Genomic DNA, 15324 nt, shown 5'->3' with positions numbered 1-15324 from the left:
CTCGACCCAAGTGGTGTTTCAGTTTTGTCGAGCTTCACAAAAAAATCAGCCAAGCCATTAAAAAGTTAAAATGTGCATATATAGAAGTAGTGACAAACTTCTAATTTAAAATATACATATTGGTGGTTTGTTTTTCGTTTTCAGGAAGCAAAGGAGCAGCTATTTCCGCTTGAAGCAACTTTAGAAAAACTGCAACATGAGAAAGAAGAGTTAATAAGCAAAAAGAACACAAGTTACAAAGTGACACAGGAGAAGGTTAGACAGCCTGTCTTCAGTTGTTTTGTTAAAATAATGCAGCCTCTTACTGCAGTCAAAGATCCATACCATATTTTTCCGTCTATAAGACGAGGTTTTTTACCCATTTTTTTAAGGTTTACAAACGTGGGGTGTCTTATCTATGGAATATAGCAATTAAATATATAAATAAAGACGGTACTTGCTCTAGCAGTCACAGCTCCTGGCAGTGCCAAGCCGCGGGGCCTCCGTAGTCCGCTTGGTTCCTCCCCCTCTGCCCGCCCTACAGCTGGGAGGGAGGCTGTAGGCTTTTCATTTTTGCCATGCAGGAAAAAATGAAAGGGGAAGGGTGGAAGGCCGCCTGCAAAGTGGAGCTGCTGATCGAAGATATATCTCCCCTCTGTGCCTTTCCTCTGTGGGGAGAAATAGCTTGATCGGCAGTTCCGCTTCGCTGGCGGCCTTCCACCCTTCCCTCTTCGTTTACAGAGTTTGCATGGGTGGGGCAGGCTACGGAATAGCAGGCGGCGCAATGTTACGCAAGAGGAGCCATGAAAATTTCTGCACTGCTTGCGTCGCAGAAACCAGCGACAAGCAGGCGGGCTAATGGCGGCGATCAGGCAGCTGGACCGGGGGAGTTGTGTGCTGAGTTCTGGCGGGTGAGCGATTTTCGGCATGCCCCACAGAGAATCCTCCCCAAAAGCTCAATCATCCCAATTTTGAGGCCCCCCAAATAGACGGAAAAATATGGTACACTTCCAGGTTAAAGTACAATTAGTATTTTTAAGTGTACTTGAACAATATGTTGTCGTATTTGAGATAGATAGATAGATAGATAGATAGATAGATATGCATGTCTTGGAAGCAAACGCATTTCTTTATATGTTTTTTTTCCACAGATAAATGAGATTAAAGAGAAAATTAAAAACATCCATAACTATATAAAAGAGATTGAGAACTATATTCAAGAAGGGAAAGAAGAATATAAACAGGTAATTGCAAATATGCTAACACCCTCTATAGAGTAACCTGTTCCTTCCACTGTCAGCACCGACAGAGAAACTGGAATCCTCAACTTTACTTTTTATAAGGGAACAAAATAGGGTCATCTAGCCCAACACAGGAATCTCAACTAAATCATATATGGCAGATGGCCATCCAACTTTCACTTAAAAACCTCCAATGAAGCAGAGTCCACCACTTCTTGTGGGAGTCTGTTCCACTGTCAAACAGCTCTTACTGTCAGAAATTTCCTAATGTTTAGTGGGAATCTCCTTTCTTGTAACTTGAAGCAGTTGGTTCGTGTCCTAGCCTCTGGAGGAGGAGAAAACAAGCTTGCTCCATCCTGCATGTGATGGAGACTTCCTCTGAAAATACATTTACACGGCAGCCTCTTAGCTTAACACAGACACTGGCTCTCTCCTCCTGATCTTCACCAGCAAAGTATTGTTAACACAGTGGGTATGAAAAACTTAATACGCAGGCCTTAAGTGTCCACTTTCTTGTTGACTTCCTCTGGATTTTGCCTTATCAACTTCTTCTGCTCCCTTTCCCAACTCTCAGCTAGCTTCCCATTATTCACTTACAAGAATCTTCAGCCCAATCAGAGTCTGTTGTTTCTCAGACAAATCAGAATGAATTTACTTGATGCAGCCCCCATCTATAAATATCAGACATAAATATTAAAAATGATCACCTCCCTCTCATCTTTCAGAACCAGTTGTCAAGTAACTTCTGCTAAACAGACTGCAACTTAGTAATGGTATACATAATAATAGCATATACCGCAACATCAGTGGTCACAGAAACCTATTTTTCAAAACACAGAACACAAACAGCATTTCTTCACACCTTCCAAAGTCATGTTAATTTTTTTCATCTCTGTGTTTTCCTTTTTTAGCAAAAGGAATCTGAACTTGATGAAGTCAAGGATCTGCTAGCAGAATGTGAGAAAAAGAAAGAAACGACAAATAAAGAAATTGGAACTATTAGACAAAATATCGATACTCAGAAGGTACATTTGTCTAGTTCAGATATTTTTCTCAAATATTGTTGATATCTATGCATAGTAGACAGTAGTTTTTGTTTTCAAAGTAGCCTTCTGTATGATTCTGACGTAGTTAACAGCAGCATTAAGGGCCTGAGAGAACTCCTGTGAGTCAAACGTCCTGCAAATAAGTCTGAAAAGAAAGTATTTTTTACTGAATTCACTAAATATGTTTTGGCAGCATGTGCGTTTTGCACGTTTCGTCAAGTTGAATTGGTCATGTGCCTCTGATTGACCAGTTAGCATAACAATTTAACTTGTGACATTACAAAATATTTTTTCAATGTTATATTTAAAAAAATCCCATAATAGGGAAATCTGGCTTGCTGACACATTGCTCCAGAACATGTGATTGCTACTCACTAATATCCCCAAGAAGCCCAATTCAGCACTGCAAATCAAGGAGCTAAGGAACTTATCCTTCCTTGTGCCAGTTCCACCTGCTCTGTCAAATTCTTTTACTGGGTCCGATGACATATGTCATGCTACGTATTCATCTGTAGGTATACTAGCATCATATGTTATCAACCCACATTATTCTTTGGTTATTTCTATATCTTAAAGAGGGGGTGGGCATGAACAGCACATTAAATTGAATATGTAGCAATAAATAAAGCAGCATTTCATTCACCCTGAACCAGGAATCTTTTACATTTGACCTTTGAATTAGCCACCACTGTATCTCAAGTTATCATACTACATTTTTTATCTACTCAGTGCTTCTTGTAAAGTACGTTCTTTCTAAACAAGAGGTTATTTCACATTAATTCAATTAGATTTTGAGGTTCTGCTACCATTTTCCTTTTGGGAATTTAAAAGACTTTCATATCTGTATATATTTTTTTAAATGCCCCATCCCAAAGGCTGAGGCAGGTGACAAAACAGTAATCTTTTTACATAACTTTCTGGATTGGTATGGTTGTTTTTAATTATCATTTATAAGACTTTGTTCTTTTTGCTTGTCAGATGTTAGGGTTCAACTCTGATTTTAGTTAAAATTACTGAAATACCAATTCTGTGAAGTAATATCTGTTGTTTTTCATTGGTGATTACTCTCAGTTAAATGTATAAGATTGCAGCTAAAAGTACCAATTAAAATACAAGTACAGTGGTGATTGAAAACAAAACACTGCTACATTTTGTATAGTAAATACATAGCTCATTTTTAACTACAGCTCATGCTTTATTCAGAGATGCTGTAGTAGTGGATTTCCTGCACTGGCATTGTAGTTAACCGGACTGTCTTTGAAATCCCCTCCAACTCTCTTCTCAAATAGTCATGGCACAAAATGATGATGATTAACTCACTAATATATTTTATTTGAATTTAGATTCAGGAGCGGTGGTTAGAAGATAACCTTACTTTAAGAAAAAGAAATGAAGATCTAAAAGAAGTTGAAAATAGTATAAAGCAATATTTGAAGGAGATGGGGGAAATGGAAGTCCCACAACTGAAAAGGTATCTTCTGAACTTCCTTTTAAAAGAAAAAATAATAATTTCTTAATTGCAAAGCAGTAGACCTTAATTATTTGCATATTTACCACTTTTCCATACTTGGTCCTAGCTAGTAGTCCACAAGTATTTGCATATTCACCATATCTTGATAGATACTTTTCGTGTAGACCAAACTTTTTTTCTCCTTTGCTTAGATAATCTAAGTTTCTAGTTTTGTATGCTGTGGTCAACCTTGTAGCAACTACAGCATAAGCAATTTGATTATACTGAGAAGAGTGGTTTTAAATAATAGGCTAGCATGCACCATGTGAACTACTTTTGGCAAGCTTCTGGTGATACTTTCTAAGTCAAATTCACCTGTAAACACCTAAATTTATGCACGATCACACTTGACCTCTTTAATCTGTCCTCAGTACTAGGCTTCCTTATTCTCACAGTGTAACTCAATGGGTTTGATTATGCCCTAATGCCTCAGATAGGTTGGGTTTTTTAAAAAAAATGGCTAAAAGTGCACAAATATTGCATCTTTGGTACTCTAAGAATATAATAGTAGTATTACTGGTTCTAGAACCCTGATCATAGAAGATTCTGTCTCTTGTGGGGGAGCCTAAGCAAATACAGAAGGCTTCCCACTACCGGTGTTTGCCCTGACCAAATGGGAACAAGGGACTAACCATGCAACAATAGGTGAAGGTCTAAAGACGCAGTCCCTTTGAAATTGTCTTGCTCCGTCATGCGAATAACTGAATAGGGCTTTAATCCAGTGTCTTTTCTTTAGCGGTGGCCAGATAGATGCCCATGGATAGATGCCCAAAAGCAGGGCATGTGTCACGTTTAAAATGCATCTTGCATTATTTAACCATGTCTCTCGTAAGTTAGGAACCCTAATGAAGCAGAAGCACCATGACCAACCTGTGTATTTAACCTAGCAGGCTTGCTAGAGACATTTATGCTTATCATTCTTTATAACAGCCTCCCCCCCCCCCACATTTTTCTCAGCAGCTGATATTAAGAGCTGTGCTGCCTCTGGTGTTGGAATTTCCAGTTAAGGTTGATAGCTAAAAGCCACTGATAGACTAATTCTCCATGGGTGTAATCCAGTGGGATGAGGAGCAAGATCCCATGTCCCTGTAAAACTAGATGGTCCCCAATCTTATAGAGCAAATGTAGAGGGGATGCAGGGCATTGCATGCAAAAGGTGGGAAAGATTGCTGGAAATTCCCGCCCTCCTTTCCTCCCTGTTCTGCTGACAGTCCCCGTCCCCCCCCCCCATCTTTGAATGCCACCCAGCAAATCTGTCTAAATATTTTAGGCCCAACTGAGACTCATTGGCACTGCCATTTATTTCCATCCTTTTCGCTTTCCCTCTTTGTGGCTTGGTTAAGTTATTATAAACAACATCAAGCACTTTCTGTTTACCACTATAATAGATAACAAAGCTGTATATTAACTTCTACTTGACAGGGACCGACAGCATTTAGAGGAAAAAATAGAAGAATTGAAAAGAAAAGAAAGCTTGGCGCTTGGTCGACAGCATGGATTTGAGGAAGAAATCCTTAGATTTAAGAGAGAGCTGAGAGAATCACAGTTTAAAGATGCTGAGAAAAAATACAAAGAAATGATGATTGACATGAGAACAACGGAGTTGGCAAACAAGGATCTGGACATTTACTACAAAGCACTGGATCAGTGAGTTGTTTAAATAGCATGTTGGCTTTGGTAACTATCAATTAATCAATTATCTCCCCAAGGAGAGCTTTAAAATTTAGCAGGCTGAATTTTTAATCCCCTTATTCCTGAGAGGCAAGACAGTAGGTATATTTTATTGTCTTGCCTATCGGTATCTATAAATGTTACTCCTAGCCTTCAGAATTTGGGATGAAGGTGAATACATTTTTAAAAATGTTACATTTAAATTGTTGACATGCAGTTATGTGTCATTTTGCCAAGCAGACATACACTAGCAAATTTGCAGCCTTAAGATTTCCTTTTGATAATGGAGAGCTTATTTACATATAATCAGAAACCAGTGAGGAAAAGAATCTCTTCCGTTTACGAGAATTTGAATTCTGCTTACGTGTCTAGGAAAATATGTTCACTTTAATGCTATTAGTGTATACAGTGTAGGCCCAGTCATGGCATTGAAACCACTGTGGTTGCCCTGGTTTATGACATCTGTCAGGAAAGACATGAGGGGGGAGTGTGACCTTTGATACTGTTGACTAAGTATCTTTCTGGAGGGTCTTGGGAAAGTTGAGGGGCACTGTAATTCAGTGGTTCTGCTCCTACCTTCAGGGCCATTTCCAGATAGTTATAGGAGATTACTGTTCAGCACTATGTGAGTTGTCCTGTGGTGTCCCATAGAATTCCATTTAGAATCCCATTACACTTAACATCTATATGAAGCCACTGGGAGCTGTCATCAGGTGCTTTGGAGTGATGTGTCACCAATATGTAGCCAGGTCCCATTCTCTCTGTGTGTTCCATCTGAATTGGGAGATGCAGTTGTGATGTTAGACTGGTGCCTGGGGTAGTGGATGGGCCGGATGTGGGCCAATAAACTGGAGCTGAATCTTGAAAAGACAGAGGTGTTCTGTGTCCCAAGTTTTTGAGTCTTGGAGGTAGGAAGATGGCCTGCCCTGGTTGAGGTTGCACTCCCGTAGAATAAGCAGGTTCATGGCATGGAGGCGCTGCTGGATTCAACATTGTCACTGGAGGCTTGGGTGGCCTCTGTGGCTAGGAGGTCATTTTCCAGCTCAGCTGGTTTGCCATTTATGGTCCCTTTTGGACAGAGATGATGAGGCTATGCCCCAGTAATTTCCACATTTAATAATTGCAACTGGTCCAAAATGCAGCAGCCATTTGACTGATCAGAGCTCTGTTTAGAACTAATACAACCTTTGTTTTAAAACAGCTTCACTTTCCCCCAGTTCATTTCCAGTTCAAGGTGCTCATGCCAGTTTTTAAAGCCCTTAAATGAGTTAGGTCTCAAGTAACTGAAAGGCCCCCTCTTTCTCTACATACCATTTCAGATTAGCAGATAGGTACCTCTTGATAAGGGACGTGGGTGGTGCTGTGGGTTAAACCACAGAGCCTAGGACTTGCTGATCAGAAGGTCGACGGTTCGAATCCCCGCGACAGGGTGAGCTCCCGTTGCTCGGTCCCTGCTCCTGCCAACCTAGCAGTTTGAAAGCACGTCAAAGTGCAAGTAGATAAATAGGTACCGCTCCGGCGGGAAGGTAAACGGCATTTCTGTGTGCTGCTCTGGTTTGCCAGAAATGGCTTAGTCATGCTAGCCACATGACCCGGAAGCTGTATGCCGGCTCCCTCGGCCAATAAAGTGAGATGAGCGCTGCAACCTCAGACACGACTGGACCTAATGGTCAGGGGTCCCTTTACCTCTTGATAGTTCCACCACCCTTAGAAGCTTTTTCTCTTTTTGTGGAGAGGAGTGGCCTGGGAGAGGACATTTTCTGTGGATGCCTCTAGGTCCACCCCACATATGTTAGTTTGGCACCTCCGTTATGCGGCTTTCACCTGAGAACCTGAAAGGAAGGAAGGAGGCTTTCCTGTCCCCTCTCCCCAAAAAGCCTCTCTGAATGGCCTGGGGATATTTCTGAGCTGTGGGAATTGGGAAGACCCTCCCTTGTTTGCTGTGGCACTGTGAGAACTGATCAGTTTGCAATGCTACAATAAATTAAAGAGGACAACCCTGGCTACTATAGCATGCAAACGCTACAAACCATATTCTTAAACTGCTTAAAGATGTAGCAAGTGATAATGTTTTCACACAGCGCAAAAGGAAAGAGGTAACGTACGAAGGCGGGAAATATAATATTAGGCCTCCTGCCTTTTTTTCCCCTTTTCCTTTTTCGAAAAACATAGCATCTTTTATTGCCATGGGTTGTTTCCTCCCTCCAAACATGATAAGAGGTAACATTTGCTTCTTTTTCTGCATCCTTATCTGATGCACTCAAATGTGCAACTCAGTTCACCAGCAAAAAATAACCATGACTCAACATTAAACAAATTTGATGTTATCAAATGGAGAGCTGCTATATGAAGCTTTACTATAATGGAAGTTATGACTAAATATAACTAATAAGTATAATGAAAGTAATATTTCTTGGTATAAAGACCAAAGGTGTTCCATGCCAAGCTACCGCTTTCTGTTATATGTCTTTCCTCTTGACCTCTAGTGCTCCTGTTACAAAAGATGTAGCATCTAGATGACTTTCTAGGTCTGGCACCTTTTGAAGCATTCAATGGAAAAAACGATGCATGGTTCACCTGATCCAGGTGTTACAAAGCACAATGAAGCTTCTACACATCAGGAATTTGTTGACTGGTGTTGGAGGAAGTTCTGTGTGCACAATGCAGACTTGAGTGCGTGCAGGATTACTCACCTAGCAAAGTCAACAACAAAAAGGCCTTTTGTGTAGGAGCTATATGTGCGTAGCTATGCACGTACGCCTTGATCTGTGGATTAGTATCTAGATTGGAATGAGAATTTGTCAGTGAATAAATCTACATGATTAATATTCTCAGTCTTCTGTTGGCGTAATTAGATATGATGTAAATTCAGAGATTATCTTGCATCCCCATCTTCCTCTTAGGAATGGGATGCTTAAACTCCATTTTTTTAACTTTGGGTTTGCATGTACATTGCCCATACTTTTTATAGCCTTTTATATTCCATATAGAGCCTCAGAAGGGCATAAATCCAAAGTTCAGCCACTGTGAACACAAAGTTTTAAAATGCAAGCCAAGCTCACACACAGTAGAAAACCTCGGGAGTTATAAAAGACAAACACACTATACACTATTAAGAAATTTAGGGTCTTTTAATAAACCACTACTAGATCAACGAATTTCATAGCAATTTCTGTTCATGTGCTTTACTTTATTTTAATTATTAAAAAAACTCCACTATTCTAGCTTTCCTGGTTTAATTCCTTTGTATCTGCCATTTTTCAAAGATACAAAGTTTCCATATTTTAGCAGTAATTCTAAATTGCACTTAATATGAACTTCTAATTTGTTTCTTCCTGTGATGCTACCCTGGCCCATCTTATAGACATTTACCTACCTAAATATTTCAGCCACAGTTCCTTATAGAGAGGAACACTTAGATCCATTCCACACCTACCTTTGTTTGCAGCAATGATTGGCAAAAGTCTCATGGGATTTATTATATTTAATTTTAGATCAGTTACCTCAAAATAAAAAATGTGGCATTAATAAGTTTGGGTTCTATCAGCAAGAAAGTCTTTATACCAGAATAGAAGCAAAATTTATGCTAATGTGATTTAAATGAGTTCCCTTGTGAGGAATAGGTAAAGGTAAAGGGACCCCTGACCGTTAGGTCCAGTTGCAGACGACTCTGGGGTTGGGCACTCATCTCGCTCTGTAGGCCAAGGGAGCCGGTGTTTGTCCGCAGAAACCTTCTGGGTCATGTGGCAGCATGACTAAGCTGCTTCTGGTGAACCAGAGCAGCGCATGGAAACGCCGTTTATCTTCCCGCCGGAGCGGTACCTATTTATCTATTTGCACTGGATGTGCTTTCGAACTGCTAGGTGGGCAGGAGCAGGGACCGAACAACAGGAGCTCACCCCGTCACGGGGATTCAAACCACCGACCTTCTGATCGGCAAGCCCTAGGCTCTGTGGTTTAGACCACAGAGCCACCTGCGTCCCCTCTTGTGAGGAGTAGTAGGATATAAATTTAATAAATAAAAAAAAGTGATCACAAGAGAATTTATAGATTCATCCATGTGATGCATACATCTTTTATTTTTCAAGTACTGTAGCACAAAACCTGTATGCCTAGGGTAGAAAGAAAGTGAAGTCTGATGGAAGGAGCATAATGAGCTGTGGTTTTTCTTTTCTTTTAGAGCAATAATGACATTTCACAGCATGAAGATGGAAGAAATAAACAAGATAATTCGTGACCTTTGGCGAAGCACTTACAGGGGGCAAGGTACCAAAGTATTTCTTCTTAATCCTTTTTGTGTAGATTTATACTATATTATGCATTTTCTTAAAGATTCAGGACAGGTAAACATTTACTCAAAAACAAAAATACGTGGAAAATCAGAACAAAAATCAAAACATATTTAGAATTAACATTCCTTATAATCATTATGGACTTTTTTTCTGGATAGGGAAAAAAGAGTCCTCTCTTAAATTACAAATAAGAATTCTAATTGGGGCCTGGAAAGGGTTATATTGGTAATGGTTGCATTACTGTGACTTGTATTTTAGAGTCTATCTTTTCTGTAAATGGCTTCAGGATTACTTTGGCTCTGGGAAGCAATAAATAAATCTAATAAACTAAACTCCCTATAAAAAGTAGCATGGTTAATCCTGCTTGAGTCGTCTTGGTTTATCCTGCTAAATATATTCCTTTCTCATAGAGTCACTGATGTCGTGGTACATCTTGATCATTCCTTCTTTCTTTTTGTGATATGTAACTAGGGCTCTGTTCATTCTGCCAGTGTTCCTCCATTTAGTACTAGAGATGTAATTCATCAATCTAACAGGCTTGCCTATAGCCCTGCTTATCTGGATTATGAAGCTAATTGCTTAAGAATGTTTGGGTATTGTACATCATGCCTCTGTGAAGAAGAATGGACTAAAGAAAGTTTAGCTGCTTCAAGGCCAACAAATCTATTGATTTGGCAACTAACTGTAGTGAAACTGCTTTCTTTTCCATGCAGATATTGAATATATAGAAATTAGATCTGATGCAGATGAGAATGTTTCTGCTGCTGACAAGAGGAGGAGTTACAATTACAGAGTAGTAATGATAAAGGGAGACACTGCTCTAGATATGAGGGGCAGATGTAGTGCTGGACAAAAGGTAGGTAACAACACTTGTTTGGATGCCAGTGCATAGGATATGTTGGGTTTCATATGATACATGCACAGTCAAAATATATTTTGCATTTTTATTCAACAAATTATTACGGCATAAATTTCCACAGCCTGGTTCACTTTGTCACTTGCATCTGATTGTGGAGAAGATGGAAGAATAGAACTAGAGGTTAATATCATTGAGGGGTGGGGAGATGCAGCACATTGGGCAGGGAGACATTTTCCCAGATGATAAGGCACACACACTCACTGTAGTTATGTAGTACCTGCCAGAAGGGTAAACTGCAGTTTTCTCATGTTTCCATCCACACTTGACTTCAGATATCAGCCAGACTAATGACTCATGATGGCTGAATCTTGGTTTGGCTGATGATGAAAGGGTGCCACTCAAACCTCTTTTAGACCTATCTATTGTAACCCACAATCACAGCTGCCAAAGAAATGTGAATACATGAAATGCTTGAAATGGAAGGGAATCTATTGGAAGACCTGCAGGAAATGCAATAGTTGCATGCGTTCTCACCTGGAAAATGGGCAGGATGTCCTGCTTCCCTTCTCTGTTCTCTGGGAGGAGGGGATATTCGAAGGATTAAAATTCGTTAGGTAAAACTTTTTTAGTACAGTCGTACCTTGTTTTGCGACCGGGATCTGTTCTGGAGCCCTGACCACTAGACGAAAAGGATGCAGGGTAAAGCACTGCGTCTGCACAGAGCGGTTTGCGCTTCTGCGCATGCGTGAGTGGCAAACCTGGAAGTAAACCGTTCCGGTACTTCCCGATTTGCCTCGGATTTTCGCCGGAATGGATGCTAGACAAGGCAGACATTCATGGAGGTATTACTGTATTACATCTTCTGAAGCACTCTACTCAAGGTGATAAATATAATCTAGGAAGGGAAAGCTAATGGCAGTATGTAAGAACACAGAGCCCTGCCGGATCGTACCAAAGAACTATCCAGTCCAGCATCCTGTTCTAACAGCAGGCAACCAGACAGCATCAGTTAGCAGAGCAGTACAGGAAGGGTAGGTTTGTGCGCCTGTCTTCGCAACACAAAGCATCACTTCACCCTGCCAAGAGGGAGGGACAAGGTATGGGAAGTTCGATGTGGTGGCAGGAACATTGGATTGGCTCCATGCCCAGCACTGTGCTAAGCAACCCATTCCTTCATCTTTCATTACGCAGCAGTGACATTCGGTGTTGAGAAGCCAGGTGTATAACCTTGTCCTGCCTGTGCTCCCTCCTCGCAGACCACTGCTACATGAGCACAAGCGCATTCATCAACTCGTGTTCCCCTAGCAACTGGTATTCCAAGGCATACTACCTCCAATACTGGAGGTATCACACAACAATCATGGCTAATAGCAATTGATATGTTAGAATATACCCGCATTAAAGTTAGTAATAGCTTTTATATGGCATTTTCTGATTTTTTTTGTTGGCTACTTAACTTTTTAGTTGCTTTACCTTACGATTCTATTTTGTATGTTTGTTTTCTAAAAAAAGTTTGCCCATTTTTATCAGCTAAATAAAGAGAAGCACTTGAATCCATTTAGAATTCTTGAATTAGAATTTAGAATTTATTTAATTCTTGTCAGATGGCAACCCTTTGTCCTATACAGTGGTGCCTCGCAAGACGAAATTAATTCGTTCTGCGAGTTTTTCGTCTTGCGAAGCACGGTTTCCCATAGGAATGCATTGAAAATCAATCAATGCGTTCCTATGGAAACCGCCTTCAGACCAGGTCCGGGGACAGTCTGTCCCCCGACCTCTTCTGAAGGCTGGGGGGGGGGGACAAGGGCTTTTCTTCCCACCCCCAGCATTTTAAAAAAACCCGGGACAGCGGAGGACTTCTCCGCTGTCCGGGGCGATCTTAAAATGCTGGCGGGCGGCATTTTAAAATCGCCCCGGGACAGCGGAGGACTTCTCTGCTGTCCGGGGCGATTTAAAAGCCTCTGGGAAGGCAGGCAGGGGGGACAAAGACTTTCGCCCCCCGCCAGCCTTCAGAAGAGGTCCTGGACCTCTTCTGAAGGCGGGCAGGGGGCGAAAGTCTTTGCTCCCTCCCCCGCCTGCCTTCAAAAGCCGTCCGGGAGAGCGGGAAGCGCTTCCCTGCTATCCCGGACTGCTTTTAAAATGCTGGCGGTGGGGAGCAAAGCATTTCGGCCCCCGCCGGCCTTCCTGGACCTCTTCTGAAGGCCGGAGGGGAGGGGAGGCTTTGCTCCCCACCGCCAGCATTTAAAAGAGGTCCCCGGAGATTTACCTATGGGCTTTCTTCTTGCGAAGCAAGCCCATAGGGAAATTCGACTTGCGAAGCAACTCGCAAACAGAAAACCCTTTCGTCTTGCGGGTTTTCCGTCTTGCGAGGCATTCGTCTTGCGGGGCACCACTGTACTTATATTTTCAGGCAGTAAAAAATTCACATTAGTGATCGTTCATACATTTAAAAAAAAAATCTACATTGAAAACGCACATGTCAGGATGAAAGTTAGGCTAGAATCCTTCCTGACATGCTAGTTTTCTATGTGAAGGGAAGATTTTATTCAGGGCAGCATTCAGTCATGTTACAGGCATTATAGAGTCCAGATATGGTGTTGCCATCATGGTGCTTTTAGAAGCGTTTGAGTTTTGGTTAACTTACTTGAACGGTTGCCTTTTACTTTTGGTTGTAGGTTCTTGCTTCCCTCATTATCCGCCTTGCTCTAGCAGAATCCTTTTGTCTCAACTGTGGCATTCTTGCACTGGATGAGCCCACCACCAATCTTGATCGGGAGAATATTGAATCTCTTGCGCATGCCTTAGTGGAGTAAGTATCTGTAGATTTTACCAAGAAGCCTGTGGGAACCTAGGTGGGAAAGCATTAGTGAAAAGCAATTAGTCAGTCTGGCCCAGTCCTGAGGAATGCCCTTGTAATGCATCTCTGCTGCTTCATTTGCATGGTAATTTTGAACAGCAATAGAGATGTCGGCGGAGTCTTCCTCTATTATACTCCACTTTATTCACACCAAATTGAGTCCTAAAGCAAATTGAAAGTGCTCTATAAATCCCCCATATCTTGCCAGAATAATTATTTTGATTGTCCTAGTTATATCCTTTTATGAACACTTGCAACTCTCACTTGAGAAAAGGTTTGTCTCCCTGCTTAATACAAAGCTTAACACAGTGTAGTTTTAATTGCCCAAAAGTTAGATTATGGAGGAATCACTTACAAAGGAAAGAGCACCCAGAATGGACTGCTCTACAGATGAAGCAACTGTTGCTATAGGGAAAAGTGTGGAAGAACCTGGAAGCATGTATGTGTCCCCCCCCCAAAAAAAAACATGTAAACCCTAATCCAGAAATTTAAAAGATCAAACAATAATTTAGGCTACTGGGTCAATTCAGACATTTTTCTCTGCCATCTGATCAACAGGTGTGTTAGTCACCTCAAATTGGTTCTGTGTACAGTGGTGCCTCGCAAGAAGGGATTAATTCGTTCTGCAAGTTTTTTCGCCTTGCGAATTTTTCGTCTTGCGAAGCACGGTCAAGTCGCAACTGCACCTCTTCATGCAGTTTTAAGAAAAAGGAAACAAACTTGCAAGACGTTTTCGTCTTGCGAAGCAAGCCCATAGGGAAATTCATCTTGCGAAGCAACTCAAAAAACGAAAAACTCTTTTGTCTTGCGAGTTTTTCGTCTTACGAGGCATTCGTCTTGTGAGGTACCACTGTATTTCTTATGCTTTCCTCACCCTTTTTTCTGTTCTCCATTCATTCCATTTCACTTATTTGTTTTCTCTAGTAGCTGTGTTATTAGAGGGGTTGGGTATTGTTGAGGGACAGCTTTCTGTTGTATAAATGAAATTATCATAAACTTTAAAAATGAGTGGAACAATTAAAATCTGGGTGGCAACAGCACAGAAAGCTGCAAATATAAGATGTTGACAGCTATAAACTAACACATTCTAAATGTTGATTTTCCACAGGATAATCAAAAGTAGATCCCAGCAACGCAACTTCCAACTTCTTGTTATAACTCATGATGAAGACTTTGTGGAACTATTGAGTCGGTCTGAATATGTTGAGAAATTCTACAGAATTAAAAAGAACATTGACCAGTGTTCTGAGATTGTAAAATGTAGCGTTGCATCTTTGGAATCATATGTTCATTAGAGTTTGCAATGCTTTTGTGATACAGGACTTATCCAAAACATAATAGAGTGAAAATAAAACTACTTTTGGATAGCATCAGATGCTTGCTGATGGAGATTTTTAGCTGCATGTGTAGCTGGTTGATTTATATTAAACAGTTATATTATTGAAAAGAGGGGAAATTAAGATTAAAATTCTGAGCACAGAAATGTGGTGTTCTAGAAGCTAAGCCTTCTTTCACTATTTCTCATGTGTGAGTCTTCTAAGTGTGTAGACCAGGCATCCCCAAACTCAGCCCTCCAGATGTTTTGGGACTACAATTCGCATCATCCTTGACCACTGGTCCTGTTAGCTAGGGATGATGGAAGTTGTAGTCCCAAAACATCTGGAGGGCCGAGTTTGGAGATGCCTGGTGTAGACCAAGGAGCAGGGATGCACCTCTATCTCTGCCCTCCAAATTGCCGCTATAGTGCAAAGTTGCATGAGCAGAATGCCCAGTGTGTGAACTCTGTGCAGTTGAGATACCCAAATCACACAGAACCCTTACTCATGAGCAGGAAGGAGCTCAAGCTTTGTGCTTTCTACTCAGACAACT

At 41.1% G+C, this 15324-nt stretch overlaps 1 protein-coding gene across 4 annotated transcripts in view; it reads left to right on the top strand.

The window, feature by feature from the left end:
• Nucleotides 1-14953, top strand: part of RAD50 (RAD50 double strand break repair protein) — a 35765-nt gene extending 20812 nt beyond the window's left edge. For all 4 annotated transcript variants that reach the window (XM_082210977.1, XM_082210974.1, XM_082210976.1 and 1 more), the window contains exons 18-26: nucleotides 145-255; nucleotides 1131-1223; nucleotides 2132-2245; nucleotides 3610-3737; nucleotides 5199-5423; nucleotides 9628-9713; nucleotides 10453-10595; nucleotides 13274-13407; nucleotides 14564-14953. In XM_082210977.1, coding sequence (XP_082067103.1) covers nucleotides 145-255; nucleotides 1131-1223; nucleotides 2132-2245; nucleotides 3610-3737; nucleotides 5199-5423; nucleotides 9628-9713; nucleotides 10453-10595; nucleotides 13274-13407; nucleotides 14564-14750 — 1221 coding nt within the window. In that variant the 3' untranslated portion in view covers nucleotides 14751-14953. The remainder of the gene's footprint in view (nucleotides 1-144; nucleotides 256-1130; nucleotides 1224-2131; nucleotides 2246-3609; nucleotides 3738-5198; nucleotides 5424-9627; nucleotides 9714-10452; nucleotides 10596-13273; nucleotides 13408-14563) is intronic.
• The last annotated feature ends 371 nt before the right edge of the window (nucleotides 14954-15324 follow it).

This window comes from Podarcis vaucheri (genome assembly GCF_965113315.1).
Source record: "Podarcis vaucheri genome assembly, chromosome: 2".
NCBI classification, from domain to species: Eukaryota; Metazoa; Chordata; class Lepidosauria; order Squamata; family Lacertidae; genus Podarcis; species Podarcis vaucheri.
This window is presented reverse-complemented; position numbering and strand designations above follow the sequence as displayed.